Source organism: Perca fluviatilis, chromosome 4 (genome assembly GCF_010015445.1).
Source record: "Perca fluviatilis chromosome 4, GENO_Pfluv_1.0, whole genome shotgun sequence".
Taxonomy (NCBI): domain Eukaryota; kingdom Metazoa; phylum Chordata; class Actinopteri; order Perciformes; family Percidae; genus Perca; species Perca fluviatilis.
The window spans coordinates 17,755,741-17,780,982 of NC_053115.1; the positions used below are offsets into that span (position 1 = coordinate 17,755,741).

General features: G+C 39.2%; 2 protein-coding genes across 9 annotated transcripts in view; one reads left to right on the forward strand and one right to left on the reverse strand.

Moving 5' to 3' along the window:
• Window positions 1-16,132, reverse strand: part of cacna2d3 (calcium channel, voltage dependent, alpha2/delta subunit 3) — a 37,777-nt gene extending 21,645 nt beyond the window's left edge. For 3 of the 5 annotated variants that reach the window (XM_039796592.1, XM_039796591.1, XM_039796596.1), the window contains exons 1-8: window positions 15,881-16,132; window positions 13,914-13,995; window positions 11,178-11,402; window positions 9,484-9,600; window positions 7,822-7,881; window positions 3,489-3,651; window positions 2,817-2,948; window positions 84-144 (exon numbers count right to left, since the gene is read on the reverse strand). In XM_039796592.1, coding sequence (XP_039652526.1) covers window positions 84-144; window positions 2,817-2,948; window positions 3,489-3,651; window positions 7,822-7,881; window positions 9,484-9,600; window positions 11,178-11,402; window positions 13,914-13,995; window positions 15,881-16,005 — 965 coding nt within the window. In that variant the 5' untranslated portion in view covers window positions 16,006-16,132. The remainder of the gene's footprint in view (window positions 1-83; window positions 145-2,816; window positions 2,949-3,488; window positions 3,652-7,821; window positions 7,882-9,483; window positions 9,601-11,177; window positions 11,403-13,913; window positions 13,996-15,880) is intronic. The other 2 variants (XM_039796595.1, XM_039796593.1) reach the window with 1 other exon arrangement.
• LOC120556840 (parapinopsin-like) lies at window positions 13,746-25,088 on the forward strand. Of its 4 annotated transcripts, none has more exons than XM_039796617.1 (5): window positions 13,746-14,088; window positions 22,211-22,370; window positions 22,585-22,913; window positions 23,754-23,996; window positions 24,613-25,088. In XM_039796617.1, exons 2-5 carry the CDS (start codon window positions 22,244-22,246, stop codon window positions 24,724-24,726), a joined length of 813 nt encoding a protein of 270 aa, XP_039652551.1. In that variant the 5' UTR covers window positions 13,746-14,088; window positions 22,211-22,243; the 3' UTR covers window positions 24,727-25,088. The 4 variants fall into 4 exon arrangements, with proteins under 4 accessions (XP_039652551.1, XP_039652550.1, XP_039652549.1 ...); XM_039796616.1 differs by lacking the exon at window positions 13,746-14,088 and having other exon boundaries at window positions 21,728-22,370; window positions 24,613-24,764; window positions 24,917-25,088; XM_039796615.1 differs by lacking the exon at window positions 13,746-14,088 and having other exon boundaries at window positions 21,728-22,370; window positions 24,613-24,728; window positions 24,917-25,088.
• The last annotated feature ends 154 nt before the right edge of the window (window positions 25,089-25,242 follow it).

Sequence of the window (25,242 nt, forward strand, 5' to 3'; positions counted from 1 at the left end):
GCAGAGATCTGAGGAGCAGTTAACCATAGTCCACATAAGTGGAACGTGGTGGATATAGACTAAGTAGTTATGTAGAGGCTTACCACTTCCTGTTTCTACAGTCAAAGCCAATGACACCATGTTCATCTGGATGCCACTTTACTCCTGTGAAATAGAAGGAATAGGAAGTCAATTAAAGTGCTCATATTATGGTAATTTTCAGGTTCATAATTGTATTTATAGGTTATACCTGAATAGGTTTACATGGTTTAATTTTCAAAAAACACCATATTTTTGTATGTACTGCACATTGCTGCAGCTCCTCTTTTCACCCTGTGTGTTGAGCTCTCTGTTTTAGCTACAGAGTGAGACATCTCACTTCTGTTCCATCTTTTTTGGGAGTCACACACGTGCAGTACCTAGGTAAGGACTACCAGCCAGTCAGAAGCAGAGTATGAGGGCGTGCCACACTAGCAGCTAGGCGAGCATTATAACGTGTGTTACAAAGTGACGAGCGTTCGTCACGGAAGTAAAGGCTGGACTACAATAGAGCTGTTTGGAGCAGTTTGTGAACAGTGTTTTCTGTTGGAGATGGTAAGTCCCTTTGGGGTGGACTTTGAGCTTTTTCACTCTGTAAACCTATTACATGCACAAAAAAGATATATAACACAATAAAGGAAAGGGAAAAAGCCAAAAAGCATAATATGAGCACTTTAAGAGAAAATAACAGAAAACAGAAAATAGCATTTCTGAGTGGATAAACACAAGCAAACTGCCATAGGATATATATGTCAATGCGCTGCACCATGTTATTATACTGTACAGTGTCAGCTGTATGTACGAAGCTTACTGTAGGCATTAAAATTACCACAAAAAATGAACACATTCACAGGGAGGTTACTAACAATGCTTTATGTTTAAAAAGGCATTGACTTACAAATTGGTGACCATTAATTTTGTTTTGGATGTATTGAACAAGAACCCTAGTCAGTAGTGGAAGAAGTAATAAGATCCTTCACTTAAGTAAAAGCAACAATACCAAACTATAAAAATATAAGTATGTACGTCTTTTTTCCAAAGTATCAAAAGTAAATGTTTCAATAGTATCAACGTATGCATCCGTTTTCTCAATCCAGTTTTTTATGGAGATGAAATTTTCTGCAAAAGTTAGAAATGGCTAGAAACTTCACCTTTCTGTATACCTTTTTTTTAATCTCTCGTCTTTACACCGGTTTGAAGTGGGCGGGTCTCAGATGAAAACAGGTGGTTCACATACTTCTGAGCACCAATCAGGATTTAACAACATTGGAATCAATATCTGATGACAGTTTGTGGGTTGTTTGCTCACGTTGCCAGCAGCGTTAATCAAATCTGATAAAACCGCACCCACACAGTCCTGATGAAGCAGATATTAAAGTCTTAAAGCTGTAGTGCGTAGTTTCTGTCTCCCCCATGAGGAATTCTAAGTAAGAAGAAGACAACAACACTGTCGGCGCATCCACATGATACAAGCCTTCCATAATTGCGCACGCGGCCCCACCCTTCCTCCACGCAGTTGCTAGTATGCAAGGAGGACACGGAGGATTAAAAAAACATGATTGACTCTTCAGAAGAGGTCATTATCTTCGCTCGAGCTTCTGCACGGGAAAGTGACCGGACGGCACAATCTTCTGAATATAGCCATACTAAGAAATACAGATAGAGTTGTGTGGAGCTGATAGTCTTAATTAGCTTTGTAGCAGCTCTTTTGGCAATGGCTTGAATGTGAATGACGTTCATTAATATCAAAAAGTTACACACTAAAGCTTTAATAAATATTAACAGAATATTTTTTCAAAGTGCTTATTTAGTCATGCACATTAATGATTTAGGGAAATACTTCAGATTTGAGGGGTTTTAACATGTAGTTGGTACTTTGATGTTGTAGTTGATCAAGGCTGAGCTAATTTGAACTGCTTTTAAATCTATCAAAATGCATCATATTTTATAAACTGATGTTTGGATGTAAAATCTTAATATGAAAGGTAACTGGGAAAAGTGCAATATTCAATATTGCAATATAAAGCAGCATAAAATGGAAGTACTCCAGTAAAGTATGTGTACCTCAAAGTGGTACTTAATTAGTACTTGAGGAACACTGCCTACAGTATAACCTACATACTGGGGGCTATATCTTTATTAATGTTTTCACTCTTTGGATATTGCATACGAGTATGACCAAAACAAGAAGCCAAGAAGAGTTCAGTGAAGTTTGATTTGCAAATAACATGTTAATGATGAATACATTACTAAAAGGTGTCACAAAACACTGGTGAAAGAAATCTCTTTTTTTATGAATGGCTCCTGATACATTAAACATACAGAGTCCATATCTGTATTAGAATATCATCAGCTGTAGCTCATCTCTGCAGCTTCACTCCACTTCACTGCAGTGAGCCGACCGCCTGTTTCATATCATTGTAACAGTCTGATAAGTTTGGTTGGATCCAGCAGCCGCGCTCAGTACGACTGTAGACCTACACCACCAAATTCTGATTAATTACAGCCTGTATATATGCATCCTCTCTGATGGTCTGTAAAATTACAACATTAGCCAAATTACCCTTTTAGTAATTCAAAATCATTTGTTCTGATCTTTTTTTTGTCTTTTTTCGTGCGCTGATGGCTGATGGCTCCCTTGAGACAAGCCTTTTTACACACACACACACACACACACACACACACACACACACACACACACACACACACACACACACACACACACACACACACACACACACACACACACACACACACACACACACAGACTGACAGAGTGACAGAGTGACAGCACTCACCAGGGTACTGCCTGAAGAAACCCTTGGCGCTCCCAAAGTACTGCCAGATTAGTGTTGGGTCTCTTTCAAAATTATCTACAAATACTTTATTCAGAGCCTCGGACCAGTACACTCCGTTCACTATGTCAGGATCTGAGGAGGGAGAGAAACAAGTAAATTAAATGGTGATAATAGTAATCATCCTGGTCACCATTACTGAGTGCACAGTTGACCTTTGTCCCTTATTGACTCCCCTGAAGGAGTTACAATGCCTGTGACTAAATCATCCCCTCCCCTCCTCCTGCTGGACGAGCCTGCCTTTGTGCTGTGAACAGAGTTATGGGGAGTCCATTATGACCAAACAAAAGCAGCCCTGGCAATACACAGGGAAAGGTGACACACTCTGTTAAAAAACAAGAAGCGACTGAAAAGCTAGCGTATACATCTTTCCCACACCCCCTCTCTGCAATCTTTCCAGTCTCTTTGAGAGGTCTGCAGTTGCTTTCCCTTTATGTCTGGACTGTTATTGATCCCTCAACTCCACTTCTCCCAGCCCGTGACACTGATACAGCTTCAGCTACCATTTCTCATTTTCACCACTTACTTTCCTCCCTTCTCTTCTCCTCCCCATTAATCAGCTCACAGTAGGTAAATCACACTCCCATAATCCTTGTGTGCAGGCTGAGCTCTCACCTTTGTTGTACATGTTGGTGGGCACCTGCACCACACTGAGGCTCAGGTTGACTGATAGGTTATTGAAATGGTCGTTGGGCTCCAGGAGGAACTCTCCTCCCAGCTCTACATTATTGCCCTCCTCGTCCACTTCATTGATCAGCACGGCGTTGAAGTACTCATACTGAGAAATAGAGTGAATACCCAAATGCTTAAAATCAGTGGTGATATTAATACTTAAAGTATAGGTTCACATTTTTACCAATCTTTTTTTAAACAATACTCACATTCCCATATGTATATTTAAACACTGGTGGAGAAAATCCACAGTCCTTGGTCTGTGCAAAAAGTGCATTCTAAAGTTTAGTCGAAGATTAAATCTGAGCAGTCTGAATTGTCTGAGTAGCTTCCAAAGTTACAGTCTTATTCGTATAAATTTTTTCCTCTGACAGTGTTGCGGCCGTGGATGGATAATACCACAAAGATGGAATCTGGGACTGATTTTGTCCCCCATCTCTTCATGGCCAGTATAGACAGCAAGAACAATTACAGCAACCAAAAACTGTTTCAGTGTGCATATAGGAATTTAAGTATTTTTCACAGATTATTATTCAGATGCACAATAAGATGTGCTTGTTTCTACATCTGTCCTCCTAGCATTATAAGCTGATAATAAGGTCACAGAGAAGTAAGAAAGACTGTGAAATGCAAAATAAAACAAGTGTCACAATAAAACCAGAAAAATAAGGTGTAAATGGTTAAAAAAAATGCATGATGGCTTCTCACAATGTGGAAATATTACATTATGTTTTTTACATTGCATTGATTTGGAAGAGGTTTTTGTTCTAAATTATTTCCGCCACATGCACACACCATTTGGGAGCAATTTGGGTTCAGTGTCTTGCAAGGACGCTTGGACACACGGACTGGAGGAAGCGGGGATAAATGAATGTGCTGTACTACCAAAGCTACTGCATGTTTATTAATTATGAGTTCATAATTAATAAACATTTTTTAATTAAATAATACATAATAACAACAAGTGAGGTTGTGCAGTTTTTTTTATTTTTTATTTCTGTTTCGTTTCTTCAGTTCTGTTCAGCTCAGTTTTTCAATGTTCTTAATGTATCAAAATGTGCAACCATTGTAATTGTCACTCGTCACTGAGGTCTAAGAAGGCCCTGGACGTGCAAAGAGGACTTCATGATTGCCAGTTAAAGGTCTGTCCTCCCTGAAGTGAAACCCAACAGTTTGTCTGTCCTGCCCTTCACCGAGAAGAAAGACTATCCTGTCTGAGCGGCCTCTATGTGGCCTGTGGTCCTTATTGGCTACACTAAGAGAGAGAGAGAGAGAGAGAGAGAGAGAGAGAGAGAGAGAGAGAGAGAGAGAGATGGGTGATGGACTCTACAGCATCACACTCGAGGGAGGCCGCGCGGGCATCACCATCAAGCAGTCCCTGACAGCTCATACCACGCCTGAGCAGCTCTCTGACGAGCTGCGGCAGGGCGGGGGGTGGTGATGGGGGGCTGCTGCTGCAGAGGGGGAGCAGCAGGGGAGAGAAACCTGCACCCTCAGCAGAACTTATAGTGCTGTAGAGAGGCACGTTAACCACCAGGGTTATTACTGTAGAGCAGGCCATGGGACACTGCAGCTCTCTGAGACGCCCCGCTGACTCTACACCACTGCAGTTAGCTGTAGGCCCTGCTGCAGAGATCTGCCCTCCATTATGGGCTGCTGGGACTTACTGTGTACCCACACTCCAATATCTGGAGATGGTGGGTCCCAATAAGCACTGAAGGTTTAACAGGCCCTGACTCGTACTGCCGTTGTTATAACTAACATCTTCATAGAGTCAAAACTAATTTGCTCAGAAACTTCCCTGATGTTACAGATCACATTGTTCAAGTAGACGTGTTGTTTAAGATAAGTTACAGTAATGTGTGATCAATACAATACATTCAGCATATGAGCCAAATACACTGTATGCCTTACTATATGAATCAATTAGAGTGTTATTGTATAGCATAATTTTGTAACAGTGTTACTGGGCCAAACCAGTTGTTTTTTAATGATCCTTAGAAACTATCCTAACAGCAGCCAAAATCAAGTGGATTTTAGCATTTTTTAAAATCCATTTATCCCTTTCATTTTAATTTGATCATGTAAAAAAAATATGAAATGCACAATAAACAAGGATTCTTAAATTAAACAATATGTTTTACTTTTTACATATGCTTCAAATATTTCAGGGGCAATCACAAAAGCAGAATTTCAGCTTTTATCTCAACAAGGTTCTGGCAGTCAGATTAAAGAAATCTTTAAAGCACACAAAGAGCATTTAATGAAAACTGTTCAAGTTGTTTAACTGTTTAATTATTTTTGAAAAGTTCCTGATTTTCAAAATCGATTAGAGGCTTTTTTCATAGGCCAACATAAATGTTTAAAGTTGAAAGCAAAAGCTCTGTTAGCAAAGACACTTTACAGTATAATACAATTTCTGAGAGCCAAGTTTCCGTTGCTCCGTCAGACCTGATCTGCACACCCTTGAACCGCGGACTACGCTCGGGTCAATGCAAAACACCTGACTGCCCTGACACAAAGAAGCTGAGATAAGAGCAGGCGGCTTATCTCATTGTGGTCAGTGAAATGGTGCGTGAAAAATGTGCAGTGTCAGGGGAGGCGAGGCTGACTAAATGATGCCACGAGGAGTAATATCATGACATCACATGATTATCGAAGGTGGATATTGAATTTTCCTTATTATTTTTTATGGCCTTTAAGATGAAATCTCTGTGATAGGCCTGTGCTGTATGTCAATTGCCTGAATATAAAGCATTCAAATAGCTTGAACTTATCAAAAGTATTTTGTTTACATTTAATTTATAAAAGCACATAAATGCTTAATATATATATATATATATATATATATATATATATATATATATATATATATATATATATATATATATATATATATATGTCTATGGCAAACTATAAAAAGAAAGCCAATGAAACTATCATAAAATCATGTCAAGTTTACAAAATATTATTTAAATATTTCAGCAAAAATAATATAAAGAATTTAATTAATACCTTGGGTTCTATGTATTTGTGGAGTCCATATTGTTTGATTTAAGGATTACTAGTTTGAGAGTAAGAGATACCAAACTGTTTATAACAAATATTATAATTTAATCAAAAATATCTAATGAAACGAGTCATACATACAGTTCATCCTTCAGTAAAATGTGTTTTTGGAAGCAATCTGCTTTAGAGGGCCAAAGCCATATTAAAGTCTATAGGCCAAATATTTTCAAGGATAACGGTGAAAACAAATATATATTTTTTCCCCTTTACTATTAGAATAGCAGTCGTATTTTTTTTTATTGAAAATGTTTAAAAGTAGGCTACAATCTACCTGTCTTGTTCTGGCTGTGTGAACAGCAGAGAAAGGGGCAGGGAACAAGGCGACTGAAATGTATTCGTATGATGTAAATGCTGCTATTAACTGTAAAGTGCTGCCGTTATTTCAGTGGTTTGTTGCTCGAGTGGGTTTCCAATCTAGAGCCACGAAAGTGAAACAATGCGCCGCGTAAAAGAGTTTCATTTATCTTTGTCCACTGGACGCACACACACACAGAGAGAGAGAGAGAGAGAGAGAGAGAGAAAACTAACAAACGACAGAAATACTGCATTCCCTCTGCAGACACCGAGGAAGCTCAGTGCGACCTGGAAATCCGCAGTGAGAGACGCTAAATAATGTCCTGAACAGAGTCTGAGCATACGAGCGTAAAATACGATTTAAACTAGAAACAATGCGGGCCGACTTCTTTCTCCCATTTTTCTCTCTGCTTTAGCCACACAGAACTGAGTCCAGTATCTCCTGAGAAATGTTCCTGCTAATAAATAAAATACACAACACAGCCTTTAATTCTGCACGCAACATCAGGAGGACACAGGTTCTCTAATAGCCTACTGTATTACAGTTATTCGGTTACTGTAGGCTACTGAACCTAAAGGCGCTGCGGCAGGCCTACAGACAGCCTTTGAGATTGCACTTTCACAATCAGTGTGAGTTATGACAGCATGGCGCTGCAGCCTTCAATATGTGCGGCATTGCTTATCAAAGAAGCATTATGTATCAAACCGCTGACAGGACATCGGTGCGAAGGACGATGCCAACGCAATTAAAGACTTTTAGGGCCTATTACCCTTCTCTCACCTTGCAGCCGCTCCTCCCCAGCTCAACTAAAAATGATTCATTCTGGTCTATATATAACACAATGACACACCACATTTTTAATAATTACGTTCCTCTTTTCTTTTCTTTTCTTTGGTCCGGGACAAACCTCACCTGCAGGTCGGGATTATCCTCATGCTGATGGTGCGCTTCTTCTGCTGCCTCCACCAGCCGCTGAGAGGAGAAAAAAAAAACGTTGGTTAATAAGAATAGATACAATGTAGCCTAATATGTTAAACAACCAAATTCCTATACAAAACATGCATATTTACATTAAGAAATATACACTATTCTTTGAGATTTCCCCAAAGCCTTCTAAGTCATTCCCAGAAGTTTTTCTACACTACTTTTCAGCTCTCTGTATTTCTCAAACTTGCTGTTTGCGCATTACTCTGCCACTCTTATTTTCAAACCTCAACACATGTCATTCCATTGAAGAGCAACATGACCGAGGGCCATTGCCAGGCTTTAGATTGATGTTTGGATAAAATCCATGTCCAGCTATTGTTTTAAATTGTAATAATAGAATATGATGACAGAACTGTTAGTCTCTCCCTCCTTTGCAATCCTTTCCTCCTTTGTAGTATTTTGGACAACAATATGCATAAAATGTAGGGCACTACTGTGGAGTGCAGCTGTGAAATGATTGATGGAGGCAGGTAGGAGCAGGATTTCATGCCGTGTATAGCAGCGATAGCTTCTGTAATAATTTGATTCTGGAAAATGTGCTTGGCTCTGTGTTTCCGGGGGAAACGCCACCTAAACGTCACGGTCACTCTCGCCTTCGGAGCCAAGCAGGTAATTAACATCCGTCACATGTGTCAAAAGAACTGCCATATAAACACAACTGGGGCGGTGGTGACCAAATTCAATTGACCTCATGCTGAGATCTCATGTCGTCAGCAGTTGGCTAATAAAAAACATCATGAAATAAATATTATGTTTTCTGATTTAGGCTACTCTTGGTAGCCTAAATAATTTCTCTTCTTGTGAAATGTACCTGCAGGAGCCAGACACCCGACCTCCACCGCTTTATTGAGGTCACTGCATCATTTTAAAACTCTGATTTCAATTTGAAGAAAAGCGATGACGTCATCCGATTATGATTTATCACACCTGTGCTGGTTATTACAACGGCCAAATTTGTGCCTTGTATTGTTAAAAAAATAAATAAAACACCATCATATGTTGATGCATCTCAGGGAACCAAATTATGTTAAATTAAATTAGGGCTTTACTGTTCGTGTAATTTATAGGCTGGACTGTCATAAATTGTCGCACACATGGGATCAGGCGGGGGGAGATAAACGTTATCAATACCCAGCAGTCCCTGCGAGGTGCAGCATTAAAATGGTTACAAGCTCCTTAGCGCTGAGGTCGCAGACAGGCTGCTGCTGTGAGGCTGACAACAGCTCAGGCCTGCACCGTAATACATTACATACAAGACCATATCCCAGACGGACCTTTTACATTTACATTAAGAACAGATTTTATTTTTGAACAGTAGTCTGCTTTTCCAAGTGACTAATCTGCTCAATTGAGGGACTGTACAAAAATCAGGCATATTGTGGTGGAGAGGTGCCCCCCCCCCCCCACACACAGTGTTCTTCTATTTAAACCTTATTATGTTAACAAAAGCAATACTTTTTTTTCATTAAAAGTAGAGTTATTAACTGCAAAAAGTATGGCTAACTCAACAAAAATGCAGCAGAATATTCCAGAAACATAAATACAAAACAAAAGGCTTCTTATAAATATATTTAATATTGTACCTACCCTGGTGGCCTCCGCTTTTTTTCGGAAAACTTCCTCCATCTTCACAGCCAGGTTTTTGACCAGTTTTACACCATCAATTTCCTCCACTCTGACTGACTTTTCAAAGTCTTTATATTTCTGAAAATAACCAGAAACCAAAGTGTAGCATTGACAGACTGTAAATCGTATAACATGGCTGCAGGAAAACATACTGAAAAACGTATTGAGCTCACATGGTTGATTAACCCATTAGGAGTGTCTTAAATGTCCACTTAATAAGACACGTTAAAAAAAAAAAAAACATTGAGATAATCATCTCTTTCTGTGTGTGGTTCTGCAACATTTTAAAACAATTCACTGCATCACACTCCAGAGAGGTGGGGAATTGTTGAACAAGGCTTATAAGCCTTCACATGTTGGCTGACAAGCTGCACGCAGCCAGTCTCAGATGAACGGTTGATAAAACCCTCCCTGCAACACAGAATGATTGATAGTCTTTATCCCGTCTCACTCATTGGCTGCACATGCTGCTTCCTTAACTCTGATTGGCTGGAGATGGCCATGTAGGGTGGCCAAGGGAGGGAGGGGGGCAGGCTGGATCTGAAGGCTATGCATGGTAAGAGGGTAATTGAAATGGAGTCAAAGCACAGGAGAAAGATAATAACGTGTCAAGCTTGGGCGATTCTGGGTAATGAACTACACCTCACATAATGCTGATTCTGCTGGATGCACAGGACCTCCAGTGATACAGAACAAAGCCCGCCACAGCTCGGAGGAATATAACATTACATAATCCCACACCTGGCACGCACGTGCACGCACACCCACACCCACACACACACACACACACACAAAATAAAAACAAAAACCTGATGCTCTCACACTGTTCAGCTATATCACACACACTTCCAATAACCTTATCTAAAAATAAACAGGCCATGTTAGGCTCATAGGACCCATTCAAACATGACACACACAAAAACACATGCACACACATACACACATACACACTTATACACACTTATACACACACACACACACACACACACACACACACACACACACACACACACACACACACACACACACACACACACACACAGACCCCCCAGTACATGAGGCGACAAATTACCTACTGAAAGGAAGAGTGTGGGCTCGCAGTGGAGCAGAACAGTTCATTTCACGCCTGTCCTCCTCGCCTCAGCACCCCGAGTCCCCCAGTCCCCCAGTTCCCCCTCCTGCTCCCTCACACTCCTCCAGTCATCAAGAGGAGGTTAAGCCCCATCCATCAAAAGCACTGATCATGATTATTGATTAGAGTAATGACCAACGCAGGAGTAAGGCCGCCCGGTAGCCTGAAGATCCCCAGTGTTTCCCCCTTTGCAGAAAATCTTGGTGAAATCGGGTAATTCACCATAAAAGCATCTAATGATCAGCCTTAATGACCAGCCCCTAACGACCCGTCAGTTCCCTCACAGCTCACTGCTTTATGCTGACTGGCTCGGCACAGCTCTCTCCAGACATGCCTCCATGAACAGGAACACAAGCAAAGTGCTTACATACACACAAAAAAGGGAACAAATCTGCAGGGCATATTGCAAAATGTTTTTTGTAGAAAGATGAAATACATATTTGGTAACAAATGGAAGGACAGTGCTTCAGCTTCCAACACACGTTTGAACTTTAAATCTTATCTTACATTAAGGAACTGTCACCTCAGAGCAAGGAGGTCCTAGGTTTGGACCCAGGAGCCGCTTTCTATATGCAGTTTGAACGCTCTCCCCATGTTTGCGTGGACTTCCTCTGGTTCCTCCTCTTTCCTCCCACGCTCCAAGACATGCAGCGTTTTTAGGATTAATCCTGCTATTGCCCTTGACCGAGGCACTGGCCTCAGAACTGGAGTTGGTCCCCGGACGCGGCGCTGTGATAGCCCACAGCTCCTAAAATAGTGAGGATGGGTCAAATGCAGAGGGTTAACAAGTATGACGGGGACTGATGTAGTAACTTAACCTACAGGAAGAAAGTAAAGACTTGTTATAGATCACTACCCTGGAAATCTAGAGTTCTCGCGAGAGCACAATTTGAATATGCTCAGCGAGTCACTCTGGCATTCAGTAATGACGCTCATTAACTATGCCCTTGTAGCCATGCTGCACCAATCACATGGGTGTATCTGATATAGGCGGGCCAGAGGTGAGCTAAACAGATGACGAGAGCGCTGCAACGTCAAAGTCATTGGTAAATATTGCAAGATGGCTACGGATGAACACCAGTTGTTTGAAACGGCTTTGGCCGCTACAATGAACGAGTTAGACTTGGCCTTTTATCTAAAAGAGGAACAGAAGACGGCACTAGAATTGTTCCTTTGCAAGAAGGACGTTTTTGCTGTTTTGCCGACCGGATACGGCAAGAGTTTAATCTACCAGTTAGCTCCGCTGGTAAGCTAAGTGTATGGGTACACTCTGGATACGTCACCCCATGTGTTGTTGTGATTGGTCGTAGTGTTATCCAATTGCGTGCAGTGAGATTTTCAAATGCATGCTTGGTGCTGCCCCTCGAGTTGGGCCATTTTCATTACTCATTGCCAGACCCTTAATCTTTTGGATTTGGGTCTGGATTTCCAGGCTAATAGATCACTGTGTCCCAGTTGACAATGGTCTATACCGGATTTATACTGTATATGAGTTAAATAGATGCCATGTCCACCGAGTGACCAGAAAAATAGAAACAGCTGTCCACTGTGATGTAGTCCTGTAATAAATCAACTCTGACAATTAAACTCAGTTGTCAGAGAGGCGTTGATTCAAATCTGTTGTTATTTTTAGGCTGAAGTTGGTGGTGTTCTTTAATTGTAATGCATGATTAAGAAGGTGACTCCAACATTTTTGTTCTTTCATACTGTATATGTAAAATATGATTGACACAGTATTGAAAACACCTTTCAATATAATGCAGTTCATTTCAACACTACACCACAAACCACAGCCTCATAACATACAGAAGAACTAAGTCAACCAGCTGAAATAGAAAAACTAAAACAGGACATTTTAGATACGGTTTTATTTATGACTGTAATGTAGTGTGTTCTACAAAACCCAGGATTTAAACAAATCATGCATTATCATTAACCCCAAGTAAAAAAGATTTTAAACTGCTGATTAGACAGAAAAGAGACCTGAGACATTTGAGTATAACCTTCTTAAAATGCCATTATTTAGTTTGGCTAGAACCTAAAGTGTTGGTAACTTCCTGTATATGTTTGCGGTATGCTTTGCACGTACATAACCCTTTACCAGGGTTTAACCTCTTCAACCCACAGAGCTTCTTGTGCGTCCACTGCTTTTATTTTGGATACACAGAACTAAATACAACTAATACAACTTTCTACACATTCTGCATATTGTAGTGCAGAGTTTCTAAATATAGCTAATATGCCAGGCTGCATTTTGGGGAAGCATAAATGAAATAATGCACACGATTTCCAGAACATTTACATTTGATGTAATGATGCAGCCATAAATACGTGGTGTGTTGGGTTTGAATATTTCACATGGTCTATGTATCATAAAGTATGTTGAAACAAGTCTATATGTCACAGACAGTGGGTGCACTTTTTTAAATGAAGGGCTTGTTAAATGTGATGTTTTTGTGGCTTGTGCAGTCTGTGTGCATGTTTTTATCGTCTTGTCCGTCGCTTCGTATTTTCTTTCTTTTCTCTTGTTTTGCAAAGTCTAAATTTCTTTAACTTATTAAGGGGAACATTTAAGGCTAAAACCAGAATTAATTAGAGATGTAATGCATTTTAAAATGCCATAAGACACGACTGTAAAGGAGAGTTTACACACACATTAAACACCTTATAAGCATGCTGATGAAAAGTTCACCGTTCATCCACCTGACTCACCAGAGGCCTGTAAACACAGAGCCCACCTTTGCCTTTAAGTGGTCAGAAAGTTAAATCTACTGCACTGAGTCATCACTCATTCTCTGCTGATTTCATTCATCATATCAACACCCCCTCGCCCACTATCGAAACCAACCACACACTTGTTCAATTTGTCTCCTTGTCGCATTCATATCCAGAGGTTGAAACTCTTGACTCCAGAGAGTTAACTGGAGAGATGAGATGAAAGCGGAATCAGAGACGTGGTTAATGGGCCGTATCAAGTACACACACACACACACACACACACACACACACACACACACACACACACACACACACACACACACACACACACACACACACACACACACACACACACACAGAGCTCTGTCCCACACCTGAGTCTCCTCTAAAATAACGCATCAGCATTCAGCTGAGACACCGAAATGTTTCTGCAGCCATTAGAGAGGGAATACTTTATATCATGCAATGTGTGTAACTACATGACCATCAGACAAAAGGGAAACATGCATGTTCACACAAGACTGGGACGTAAGAAGAATACCTTTTGCAGTAGTTGGGATCCAGAATATTTTGCAGAAATGGATTTAATTTCTCCACCAAATGCCGAAGCCCAGAGCTTCACGCTAGAACACAAAACAGCCAAATAAGACTTTAGCCAACAATCTACCAAGTATTGTGGAAAAATGCGCATAAAAATGTGAAAAGAATTACATAAGGTAAGTGATTCAATTAAATCATTAAAAATTAATATCTAAGTTATTTACAAGAAGACATTTAAAACCATTCTTAACAAATGATATGAGATTTCAGTTTGAGCAGCAGTCATATCTTCATCACCTGCTTGTCCTCTCCTCGGCCCAGCTGCTTTTAAATGCCTTTAATCTCCCCTCGGCTGTCATTTCCTTTTAGTTTTTTTTTTTTGATCAATCAGTCAAAAGATTATCGTCATGGCTCTGGTGTCCCTGACCTTCACTCTCCTGACAGATGTTTGCTTGTAAATTTGATGATCTATATTTATTGGAGCTTTTTTAAACTGTAAATGACTAAGCGTGGCGGCAAAATACTGTACATAAAATGTAGAACATGTAACCGTCTTACAGAAGACATAGATGCTGCTTTAAGAATGGGGCCTGATTTAAAGATTCAGAAATTAAGGAAAACTACATTTATAAAAGTATGTTTACAAAATAAAGGATTTGTAGTTACATGAGGTGGTTGAACTGTCCTCATCTGCAGAACCAACTTTTCAAAAACAGCTCAGAGGTGTTTCATGAGCACAGCCTTTTTCTAAAACAAACCCCAAACATTTTCTTTAAGAATAATGAGATCTCAGTTGGCGTTCTATTTTCTACTGTTTTGCAAAATCGTATTGATTGTTTCTGTAATATTGTGGATTTTAAACTAAACTGACCATTTTAAGACCTTGCAGGAAAATGATTTAAAATGCTTTATAGGTGCGCAATCTAGCCTTTTTGAATCTGTGCAGAGTTTAAATACATACAAATATATAACTCTGGCATGATATCGGGGTGAGATGAACTTTTTGAGTACACATTTACATTTTAGACTTTTATTTGGGATTTTGTGTTTAAAGTGTTTTAGGTAGAAATAGCAAAATAATTCTGCAAAAAAAGGTTCCCAGAGTAAAAGGTTTTGCAATTTAACAAATCTCCCAATCTGCTGCAGATACAATCTGACATATAAAGAAAACTGTGATTTATTATCAGTTCATTATTGTTGTGATATGTAGACAATTGTGAATGATTAGATTGCACTTGTGAAGGCATGCCGAATTGTGAATTGGATTGTAACAATTTACAGTTATCAGAAAGTTTGTAAAAACATGACCTGCTCTTCATCAATTTGAAATATTGTAGACATAAAAAACCAACTGAGATAAAATGTGCCATTAAAAATGTACCTCTAAAGTCCATGAGATCTAAAAATCTGTCTTGTTTTTAGCAGAACCATATATTTTAATAACTTTTTATTATTATTAGTATTATTATAATTTATTGATTGTATATAATGCAACCATATAACAAAATAAGACAAATAAGAGTTAAATGTCTTAACCTCTTTACTGCAACAGTTTAATCAACATGTCACATTTTTAATTACTCCACTTTCTATGATTTTTTAATCATGCTGCTTATTTACTAAAATCACATGTGTGATTGCTTGTTCGTACCCACCTATAGTGTCACTCTCTACCAATAGCTAAACCTACTGTAATATGGCCTGTGTGTGGGAATACAGACAGATGTCTGTGGTTAAATTAAACTCCACATGGTGGTCATTTTAAGACAAACAAGAATCAGATGATGGAGATTTTCACAAAAGAAAATCCCAATCTCTCTGTTCCTGTAACCTGTTTAAACATCTTTAAAAGCCTAATAAAAAAAGTCAATGTAAAAATGTTGCACTTCTGGTTACAAGTCCTGCCCATAAGGGGTCAACATATTACTTAATTCCATGTGAAACAAAGTTGCAGAGCTTCTCACTCACACTGACAGAGGGATCCCTTGCTGGGACCCCGCCACCTCCTCCACATTGATGCCGACGAGGATCCAGAGCAAAAGGAAGCTGCTGCTGCACACGTGGGAAAACAGGATCCTCCAGTTCCCCAGCATCTTCGGCTCTTCTTATAAAATACCTGTACAGTAAGAATCCCGTCCCAGCACCGTACTGGACCCCGGTGCAGCGTCTCCAGTCCAGCCTCGCTTCTGCCAGCACGTACCCTACTGTATTTGATTGGAGACAGAGAGAGAGAGAGAGAGAGAGAGAGAGAGAGAGAGAGAGAGAGAGAGAGAGAGGGAACCCCCTCCCCTCAGTTGGCTTTCTGCTGCAAGAATCACGGACCTTTTATTCTTGGAAACGTGTCGCCTGCATGTTTGCAATTGCAACTAATAAGCCTGAAAAGCTTGTGGATGTGAAATCGGCACAGTCTGATTCACGAAGAGGGTTCCTCTATTCAGTTTCCAGCCGAGAAGAGCAGCATGGACAGGTGCGACCGGCTACACAACTACCGAAAACATGTATATTCCTCTACAAAATGCTGAAAAATCAAATTGCCTGCTGTACTTTAGTTGTCCTCTGCGACGCACATCCCTGATGTCGACTGTTCAGAAGTTGTTGCATTTAACGCTGACGCTGCATTATGGGCTACTGTACACGCTTGATGTAGCCGAGTGTAGCCTATACTGTCTCCGATCTCCACGCTGCACACACAAAAAGCTGTTTTTACTATAACTGCGATGTGATTATGTAGTGCATGACATAATGAATTACCTAGAACATACAGGTTAAAAAGAAGCACAGAATGAGGGGAGATTCCTGACAAAATGGCTCTGTGGGCGATAATGAGACTGCAGATGTTTGATGAAGGTTTCCGCACTGCCAGCAGCACAGTAGAAGAAAAAAAGATGTGCACACTGAGTCCAGATGAATACTACATAACAACTAAAATGAAAGAGCACCATTAAAAGTCCTGCACCCAAAAAAAACACTTAAGTAAAAGTACAGAAGAATTAGCAACAAAATGTATGTATGTATGTATTATATATATGCATATATATATATATATATGCATATATATATATATATATATATATATATATATATATACTGTATATATATCATATTTTATTAACTGATGTGTTTTTAGCTAGACTCTTAATTTGAAAAGTAGCCATTCCTAACTATAGCTCTTAAATAAATGCAGTGAAGTGAAAAGTACAATACTTTCTACTGAAATGTATTGAAGTAAAGGTATAAAGTGGTTGTGTATTTTGTCTATGATTGGCTGAAGTTTTTTAATTCATTACTTTGGACAATGACGTAACTCACCAGCAATTCTTCCACGTGGACGTGTATGGAGGGTAAGCGCCTCTGCCACGCACGTGACTGGTGAAGACATAAAGTTTTGGTCAGTGCTTACTGTATAAAATAAGACCGAAAGATGTTCTCATCGTCTTCTGTAAACGCTGATTAGGAAGCGATAATGATGTCAAGGCAGCAGGCGGGTTGATGCACCACCACCACAGGAACCACGTTTCGACTTGAAGCTTTTATTAGTTTAGTAATTGCATCGTACATCAAAGTTGTGAGGAGCCTGTACTGTCTGGGACGTGCCGATAAGGTGCCTGCATGTTGGATGACGGACAGTATCATCCACTCTCTCCTCCCTCGCCTCCCTGAATGCTTTAATTAACTATTGACGGCAAATAAAAGCAGTTCTCTGTCATGATACTGAAGAAAGTCCTCGAGTTTTATTCGTCCGGTTAAAAACATGACTGGGACTCAAGTCCTGCTGAAGTGTCCTTGGGCAAGGAATGCGTCATCTGCTTCTGGGTCGCTGCACCAGCCTAACTAAAAAGTCCATACTCAGGGTATGCATCACACTTGTGTAAGTTGCATACTGGATCACGACTGGCTTCCAAGCTAGTTGTGATGTCACAAATCCTGCTGGTACTACACGTCCTAAACTCAGATTTAAGGTGAACACAGAGAACCTTTCTGTGAAAACAGCCTTCGATTGTCAAACTCTGCACATACATCACTCTGCACAGTGAAGCTGAAACATCACCGTGAAGTACCAACAAGCAAAATTCATTGGTGAGAGAGGGGGAGTTGCTACATACATTTCAATGAGGAATGTACACAGATATTTATGTTATGGGTTTCACTGTCCACATTATGAACTGAAATAGAGTTGAGAGATTTGGTTAAATGCTTCTCAGGCCTTTAGGTGCTCTGGACTTGGTTTGCAGTGCAGCATCTGAGTGTGTATATTCTTTATTTAAAGAAAAACAATCCCAATTTAGGGTTAACTTACAAGCTTTTCCTGGGGCTTTCAACCATACCGCACAGACTTCATCAGGGAGTGATCATGCTCAGTTGTCATGGTGATGATGGGGCTGATTTGGGGTTAAGAGTTCAGCAAGCTGAGTAGCTTTAATCATTTAATCCATAGCACTTTGATGCGTTCTTGTCCAGGTTGGCTTAGCGTAAATTCATATTTAACCTCGGAAATATTACTTTGACAAAACAATTTGAACTTACTGGCTTTATGGAGAGCTTTGTACCAGAAAAAGCTCAGAAAACTCAGAAAAAAAGATTTAAACTGCTGAAACCTAATTCATGGACCTTGGGATGGATTAGTCAAACTGTCTCCAATTTCATGGTTAACATGGTTTTTTAAAAACTGTTTCACTTACAGTATGTGACAACAAAGAAAATATACAAGTGAATGGACCTCTGCTTTATGTGTCATTTCAAATGAATCAAAATTAAAGATATTGTTCTAGACATAAAGCTTTATAATCGCAACCAGACTGCTGTTGAACTCTTAACCCAAACAGTAGTCTCTGTCTTGACTTAATTGGAAATAAACCTCTTAGGGGTTAAACATCAGACACCTGTTGTCTAGGAGCTTAACCTCACCTCCTGCTCTCAGCGGTGAAGGATAATTCATGTCAGACCACCTACAACTGTCAACTCATTCTCATCCAGTGGATTGTGACTGGAGAAAGATTACATCTCACCTCAGTGTACCATATGTTGTTAATTGGTCTTACTCATGTACAGACTGTCAGACCCATTGTCATTTCAAGTGATAAAGCCTTGATATGTGTAACTCAGCATCAATCTGACTAGGTGTTTAATAACATCTTTAGAGGAGACTTATTTTTAGCACATCCCAGTGATCCTGAGTCCAGACTCGCCATTGTGTAAGTCAAAAAGAGCTTAACCAGTTACTTCACCATTGTGAGAATACCAGTGGGGTTTAATTGGATCTCGTTGTCATTTGTAGGACATAAATAGAAAAGGGAAGACCGTCCAATCGCATGTGGAGTTAAATCTTATTTAATGTTTTCATTCATACGCAGTGCAGATGTGTATAACACTGCAGGAGATGGACAACATGACCAAAACACCTCACAATAATTAGGCTGTCAATACCAATTTGGTGAAGTTCATATAATATTCATTCTTATTCAGAGATGCATCAGAGGTATTGATTTTACACGCAACACATTAGATTACATTGTTGTTTAGTAGATGACTTAATGAATGCTGCAATGTTGGTATATATTCAGGTGTACAGGCTGTATGCTGGGTTTGATATATGTTTCCATCATTTAAATCCCTGGGCTACCATACCAAACCAAACCAAACCATTATTGACTAAAACATGGTATGTAGTTATGTGGTACATCAGGATGACATTTTTAAGATCAGATACAAGTTTGTAAAGATGCCTTTAGGCTGTATGACGAAGTAAGTCTTTCCAACACACTGATTTATCCACACAAACAAAAAGAATCAAGGCGTCTGACAAAATCTGACAAACTAATTTGTAGCTTTTTCCACATAGGTCTATTGTGAAAATACACTTGATTGCATATCATTCTTTATTTCTATGATGTTTTAAAAATTCTCTTTCCCTCCGTCTAGCTACTCTCATCCTAAAGCTAAGAATCAATCTAAGAATGAAAACATAAAATAAGATTTAAATCTATTGTATTGTTATACCGTACACTAACAGTATTTTTTATATTCAAAAAGCTGATTCTGATTCTGAATCAAAAAAAGATTTAAATGCTTCAGTAATAGTGAAGAAAATACGAGTCCACCAAAATAGATTCAAGTATATCAATTATTGAATATTGATCAGTTTGACACTACCCTGTGCCAAACTAAGCTTGTCCTAGCAGCATATATTATGTTTTATACTTGTCATTGATTTGTGCAGTTAATATTTCCACTGTGCAATGACAGCAGGTTTAAATTTCAATTTGTCAGCCTTTCCCCATGTTTTTATTTATTATTCTTTTTATTTTACACGTTTTACATGTTCTCATCTCTTCGTGTCTTGGTGACACTCTCTTTATGTGGGAGTCAGTCACCTTGTCCACAATGCAGCAGCAAGACTCCTCACTGCTACCAAGAATGGAGACCACATAACTACATGATCCCTTTTATTTTGTTGGCAACAAGTAGCCTAATATAATAGTGCAAATGTACTTTGGTCAACATCTATTGTCCTTCTTACATGTGCTCTATAAATAACTTGACCTGACTTGATGCTGATTAAACTTTCTCTGATCTCTGATTTGTGTGAGGAGAGAGAGAGAGAGAGAGAGAGAGAGAGAGAGATAGTCTGTGTGTGTGTGTGTGTGTGTGAGAGAGAGAGAGAGAGAGATGTAGAAAGTGAGAAAAAGAATCAAAAAGAGATAATCAGCCCTCATCAATATTTACACTATACCTGAGCATTTCTTTTTTGTTGTTGTTGGCCTTGCAAGGATGATGATCCTGATGTTGATCCTGGTGAAGAGCAATGCAGAGTCATCCTGTTATCCTGAGGTCAACGCTGTATATGACAACAAATAAATAGTTTTAAATTTAAAAATAGTTTTATGTCATATTTAATATCTCCAGATCAATACAGTGTAACTTAGAGATTACTTTTTTTGATTATAAGAAGAGAAATGCGCTGTTTTCAACGACATCTTCCATGCAATCGTAGGCCTTTTTAGAAATCTTCAACCAGCCTGGAACTACAGTATCTTTGTAAAATAAATCCATAATGATGAATCCATAAATCACGTTACGTTATCTCCAATATTTCCGCATTGTGTCAAGTTAGCATCATTTCTTATGAAAGCTAACATCTGGGCAATTCCAAAGAGGGCTTCCGTGTGATCATAGCTCTTCTAGAAGCTTAGTAATCTAGCCTAACTTCAGTGTCTTTTCGGCGACTTTGCACAATAATTCCAAAACAAGAAATCCACAACTAAACGATTTTTAAGTAATCTTTTCATATGAAAAGATTGATTTACTGTTAACAACGGCCATCTTCACTTCCTGAATTCAGTGGGCTGAAAGTGTTGACCAATCAGAGGCTATCTTTCTGACTATTTTCTTCTTCTTTGGCGTTTTATGGCAGCAGCAACCGCAATTGTGTAGATGCTGCCACTTTCCTGTCCGTGTTACTTTGCTGCTACATATTCCAAACATAAAACAAATGAACCAAAATATTAATATAACAGCGTGAATGTAATTAATAATGTGTAAATTATCATTTGTGCATTTGGATAGTATTGTAGGAGGTGTATTGGATATGACACAACCAGCTTTTTTAATAAGAAAGTGTAGACTTTTCTAGTAAAGAAATTGAAATAGTTTTATATTTGTGTTAGTTAGTGTTTATTTTTGTTCCCTCTGATTGCCAAGACTTGGGAGAACAATTTTCAAAAGCCAAAAGTCTTGTTTATTATTGTTCTCTGTGTGATTTCGATACAATTCTGTCAGATTCAATTTCCATTCAGTTTTTTTTTTTTTTTCGTCATAGTCATGAAACAATTTACACATTAACATGACATCGCTGCAGCATACATATCCTGATTACCCAGGTTGTTCTGAAAACAAATATGTTTATTGATTGTGCATAACAGAGCATTAAGTGCCTTTACAATCCAGCAAAAGGTGGGCGATCGAGGATCATCATTTAGAGGAATTACTCTTTGTTAAGCCCAGATCTGGAGGACTTATGCTTAGACTGTGGGCATCTAATCTCAGCTGTCACACTCAAGCAGTGAGATTTTGAACTTCTAGAAGCACCGGGACAAGAAGAAACTACCTGACCACTTATTTAGTGTTACATCCATGCAACCATCTGTTTTTTTCCAAAATGCTTCCTATGTGGGCCCACATGGGGAACCCCCTCTGTCACGCATTGGATTCATCATTCTCTCCATCATTATGGCTATTTTCACCGGTCCAGCCATCATACTCAACGCTACAGTGATCATTGTATCTCTCATGCACAAGCAGCTGAGGCAGCCGCTCAACTTCGCTCTGGTGAACATGGCTGTGGCTGACCTGGGCACAGCCATGACCGGAGGGGTGCTGTCTGTGGTCAACAACGCCCAGGGGTACTTCTCCCTGGGAAGAACAGGGTGTGTGATGGAGGGCTTTGCAGTGTCCTTGTTTGGTGAGTGAACAGAGAAGCACAGTAAAGGTTTACCTGCTTATATTATTTCAGAATTATAGTGCCTCTCTTATGTTAAATCACATTTTAGTTCAACAAACATTTAGTTCAACACACAAGGATGGCACATTTCATCCCTGTGTTTACACCTTTTTAACAATATTTATACTTAATTTTAGTAATCCCCCTGACTTTGCTTTGCCTCACTTGTCCGCAGGCATTACATCTCTGTGCACAGTTGCTCTGATCGCAGTGGAGAGGATGTTTGTTGTATGTAAGCCATTGGGGTATATGACCTTCCAAAAAAAGCATGCAGTTGGAGGTATTGCCTTATCTTGGCTGTGGTCCCTGACTTGGAACTTGCCTCCCCTGTTTGGCTGGGGCAGGTATGAGCTGGAGGGCGTTGGGACGTCCTGTGCACCAGACTGGCACAACCGAGACCCTCAAAATGTCTCCTACATCCTGGCTTACTTTGCAGTGTGCTTTGCAGTTCCCTTTGCCATTATCTTGGCATCCTATGGGAAGCTGATGTGGACATTACACCAGGTGAGCATTTATACATTTGGCTAGCTAAGTACTGTAAATATTTTTGTAGATTTGAAGGTGCATTATTTCCATATTTCCACACTCTGTAGGTGATTTGAGGGGGGATGCCATCCTCCTTGTTAGCTAAATGTCCAAAATGCATGCCCCTTGTTAATCTGCCCCCCCCCCCAAACCCTTATATCTATCTTGTGAGGGGGCAGAACTCTAGGTTCTACTAACCAGTGTTATGTTGTCACAAGCAGAACCTCTTAAAAATACAGTTTTCATAAGCAAAATAAAAGGTGCATATTAGCAAAAAAGAAACAAAAGGCAAATAAATATCAGAATCTTGTACCTTATAAAATTTTGTGACAAAATATAGAATATCTCTTTACAAGTATTCTTTCATTATATACTATAACTATACAATATTAATCAGGATATTCTAACATATTAAAATAACCTGCCTGCTAGTGCATTTCTCACAAATGTGTTTGTCACTTCAAAGTACATATCTCAAGTTGAATGATGCTATAAGCACAACACTTGTTTTAGTAGAACAAAATTCAGATTGGACAGATAGTCTAGCTAGCTGTCTGGATATACCAAGCAGAGATCTGACGAGCAGTTAACCATAGTCCTCATAAATCCACCGGAGTTTAAAATGCCAACACAAAGGAAGCCCAAGGTAACGGACATCCGGCCGAAAAGAGGGACATCCAGCGGAATTACTGGCCGCACCGGAGCAATCCCGGAAGTGGAACCTCCTGGATATAGACTAGGTGTATTGTGACATGCAGCAGTGGCACCCTGTCATTATCATGGACCCCTAACTATTTTAAACAATATTCTGTGTTACAGGTATCAAAGATGGCCTGTCTGGAAGGCGGTGCAGTAGCTAAAGGAGAGCTGAAGGTGGCGTACATGGTGGTTCTGATGGTCCTGACATTCCTGATCAGTTGGTTGCCTTATGCCAGTCTGGCCATGCTGGTGGTCTACAACCCTGATGTGGAGATTCACCCGCTGGTAGGCACAGTGCCTGTTTACTTGGCCAAGAGCAGCACTGTATACAATCCTATCATCTACATCTACCTCAACAAAAAGGTAATGTAACACCACAAACAAATGCTCATTGAATTTAGCCAGACGTGATGGACAAAATTTAGGGAAAAAGCTTGCTGTAAATCGCCTCTCAAATGCTTTACATCAGCACCATCTGGTGGTATTGATGGATAGTATACCTTGTCTTCGGATATTGGGGGGATGAAGACATAACTACATTTTATGTAACAGCTCTTTCTGTTTTCTATTCTATTCTATTCTATTATTATTATACTGTTTTTGTCAACAATTATAACTTCTCTTATAAAGACTTATTTTTATATTATTAATAAACACTTATTTATGCTCACAACTACATTATAGTGCATTATGAACTATTTATTAAATGTTTATATACTGCCTATAAATGCTTAATAAAGGGAGTTAAAGAAAAGTGTTACTGTTTTTGAAGTTATTGTTTATTTGTCAATATATTTAACACTATTGTTGAATATTAGTTAAATGTTATTACACAGCATATATCATGTATATGATTTGGATTGATGTTTGTACTGTATGCACAAAACTGCATCTTGTATTAGCTGCTGAATGTACATAAAAAAGAGACAGTATGCATCTTCTTGGCTTAACTTTTTATGGCTCATTTTGTTTTCTATAGTTTCGTAAATACACAGTGCCCTTCCTACTGTGTGGGAGAGAGCCCTCGATGGACGATGATAATTCAGGGGCAACGACTGTCGAGATTTCAACCAGCAAAGTGTCTCCCGCCTGAAAGTACACACACCTACAACTCTATCTATTAAAAATAATGTTGGTTTAAATGTTTACAACACAATTTACACATCCTTTTTGTCACTAGCTACACACACATAGTGGATCCATGACTACTGGTGTTTGAATGTTTGTATTTGGGTGTTTTGCTGTGAATTGGGCATTTATTCTTGTTTTCTTTGTTAATTCAGTTTTTCTGCTTCGGTACCCAGAGCTCCTTGACTAGAGATGAGCTCAAAAAGACCAGGGATACATCTCCAGCGAATTTCATTTAATACTTTGCTTTATTGTTTATTCCCTTCTAATATGTTTATTGTACAAACTTAATTTGGCAATAAATCTTTTTCAAGTTCAGATTTTAAACTGTGATTAACTGTGATTTTATAGTAGGTATGAAGATTTTTTTTTGTGTATGTACAAACTTAGTTGTGATGAAAACAGTGTTTGTTCTCTAAAAAGGGCACAATACAAATAAATGAGAACAGTAATTCAGCATAAGTTTATTCAATGATGATCA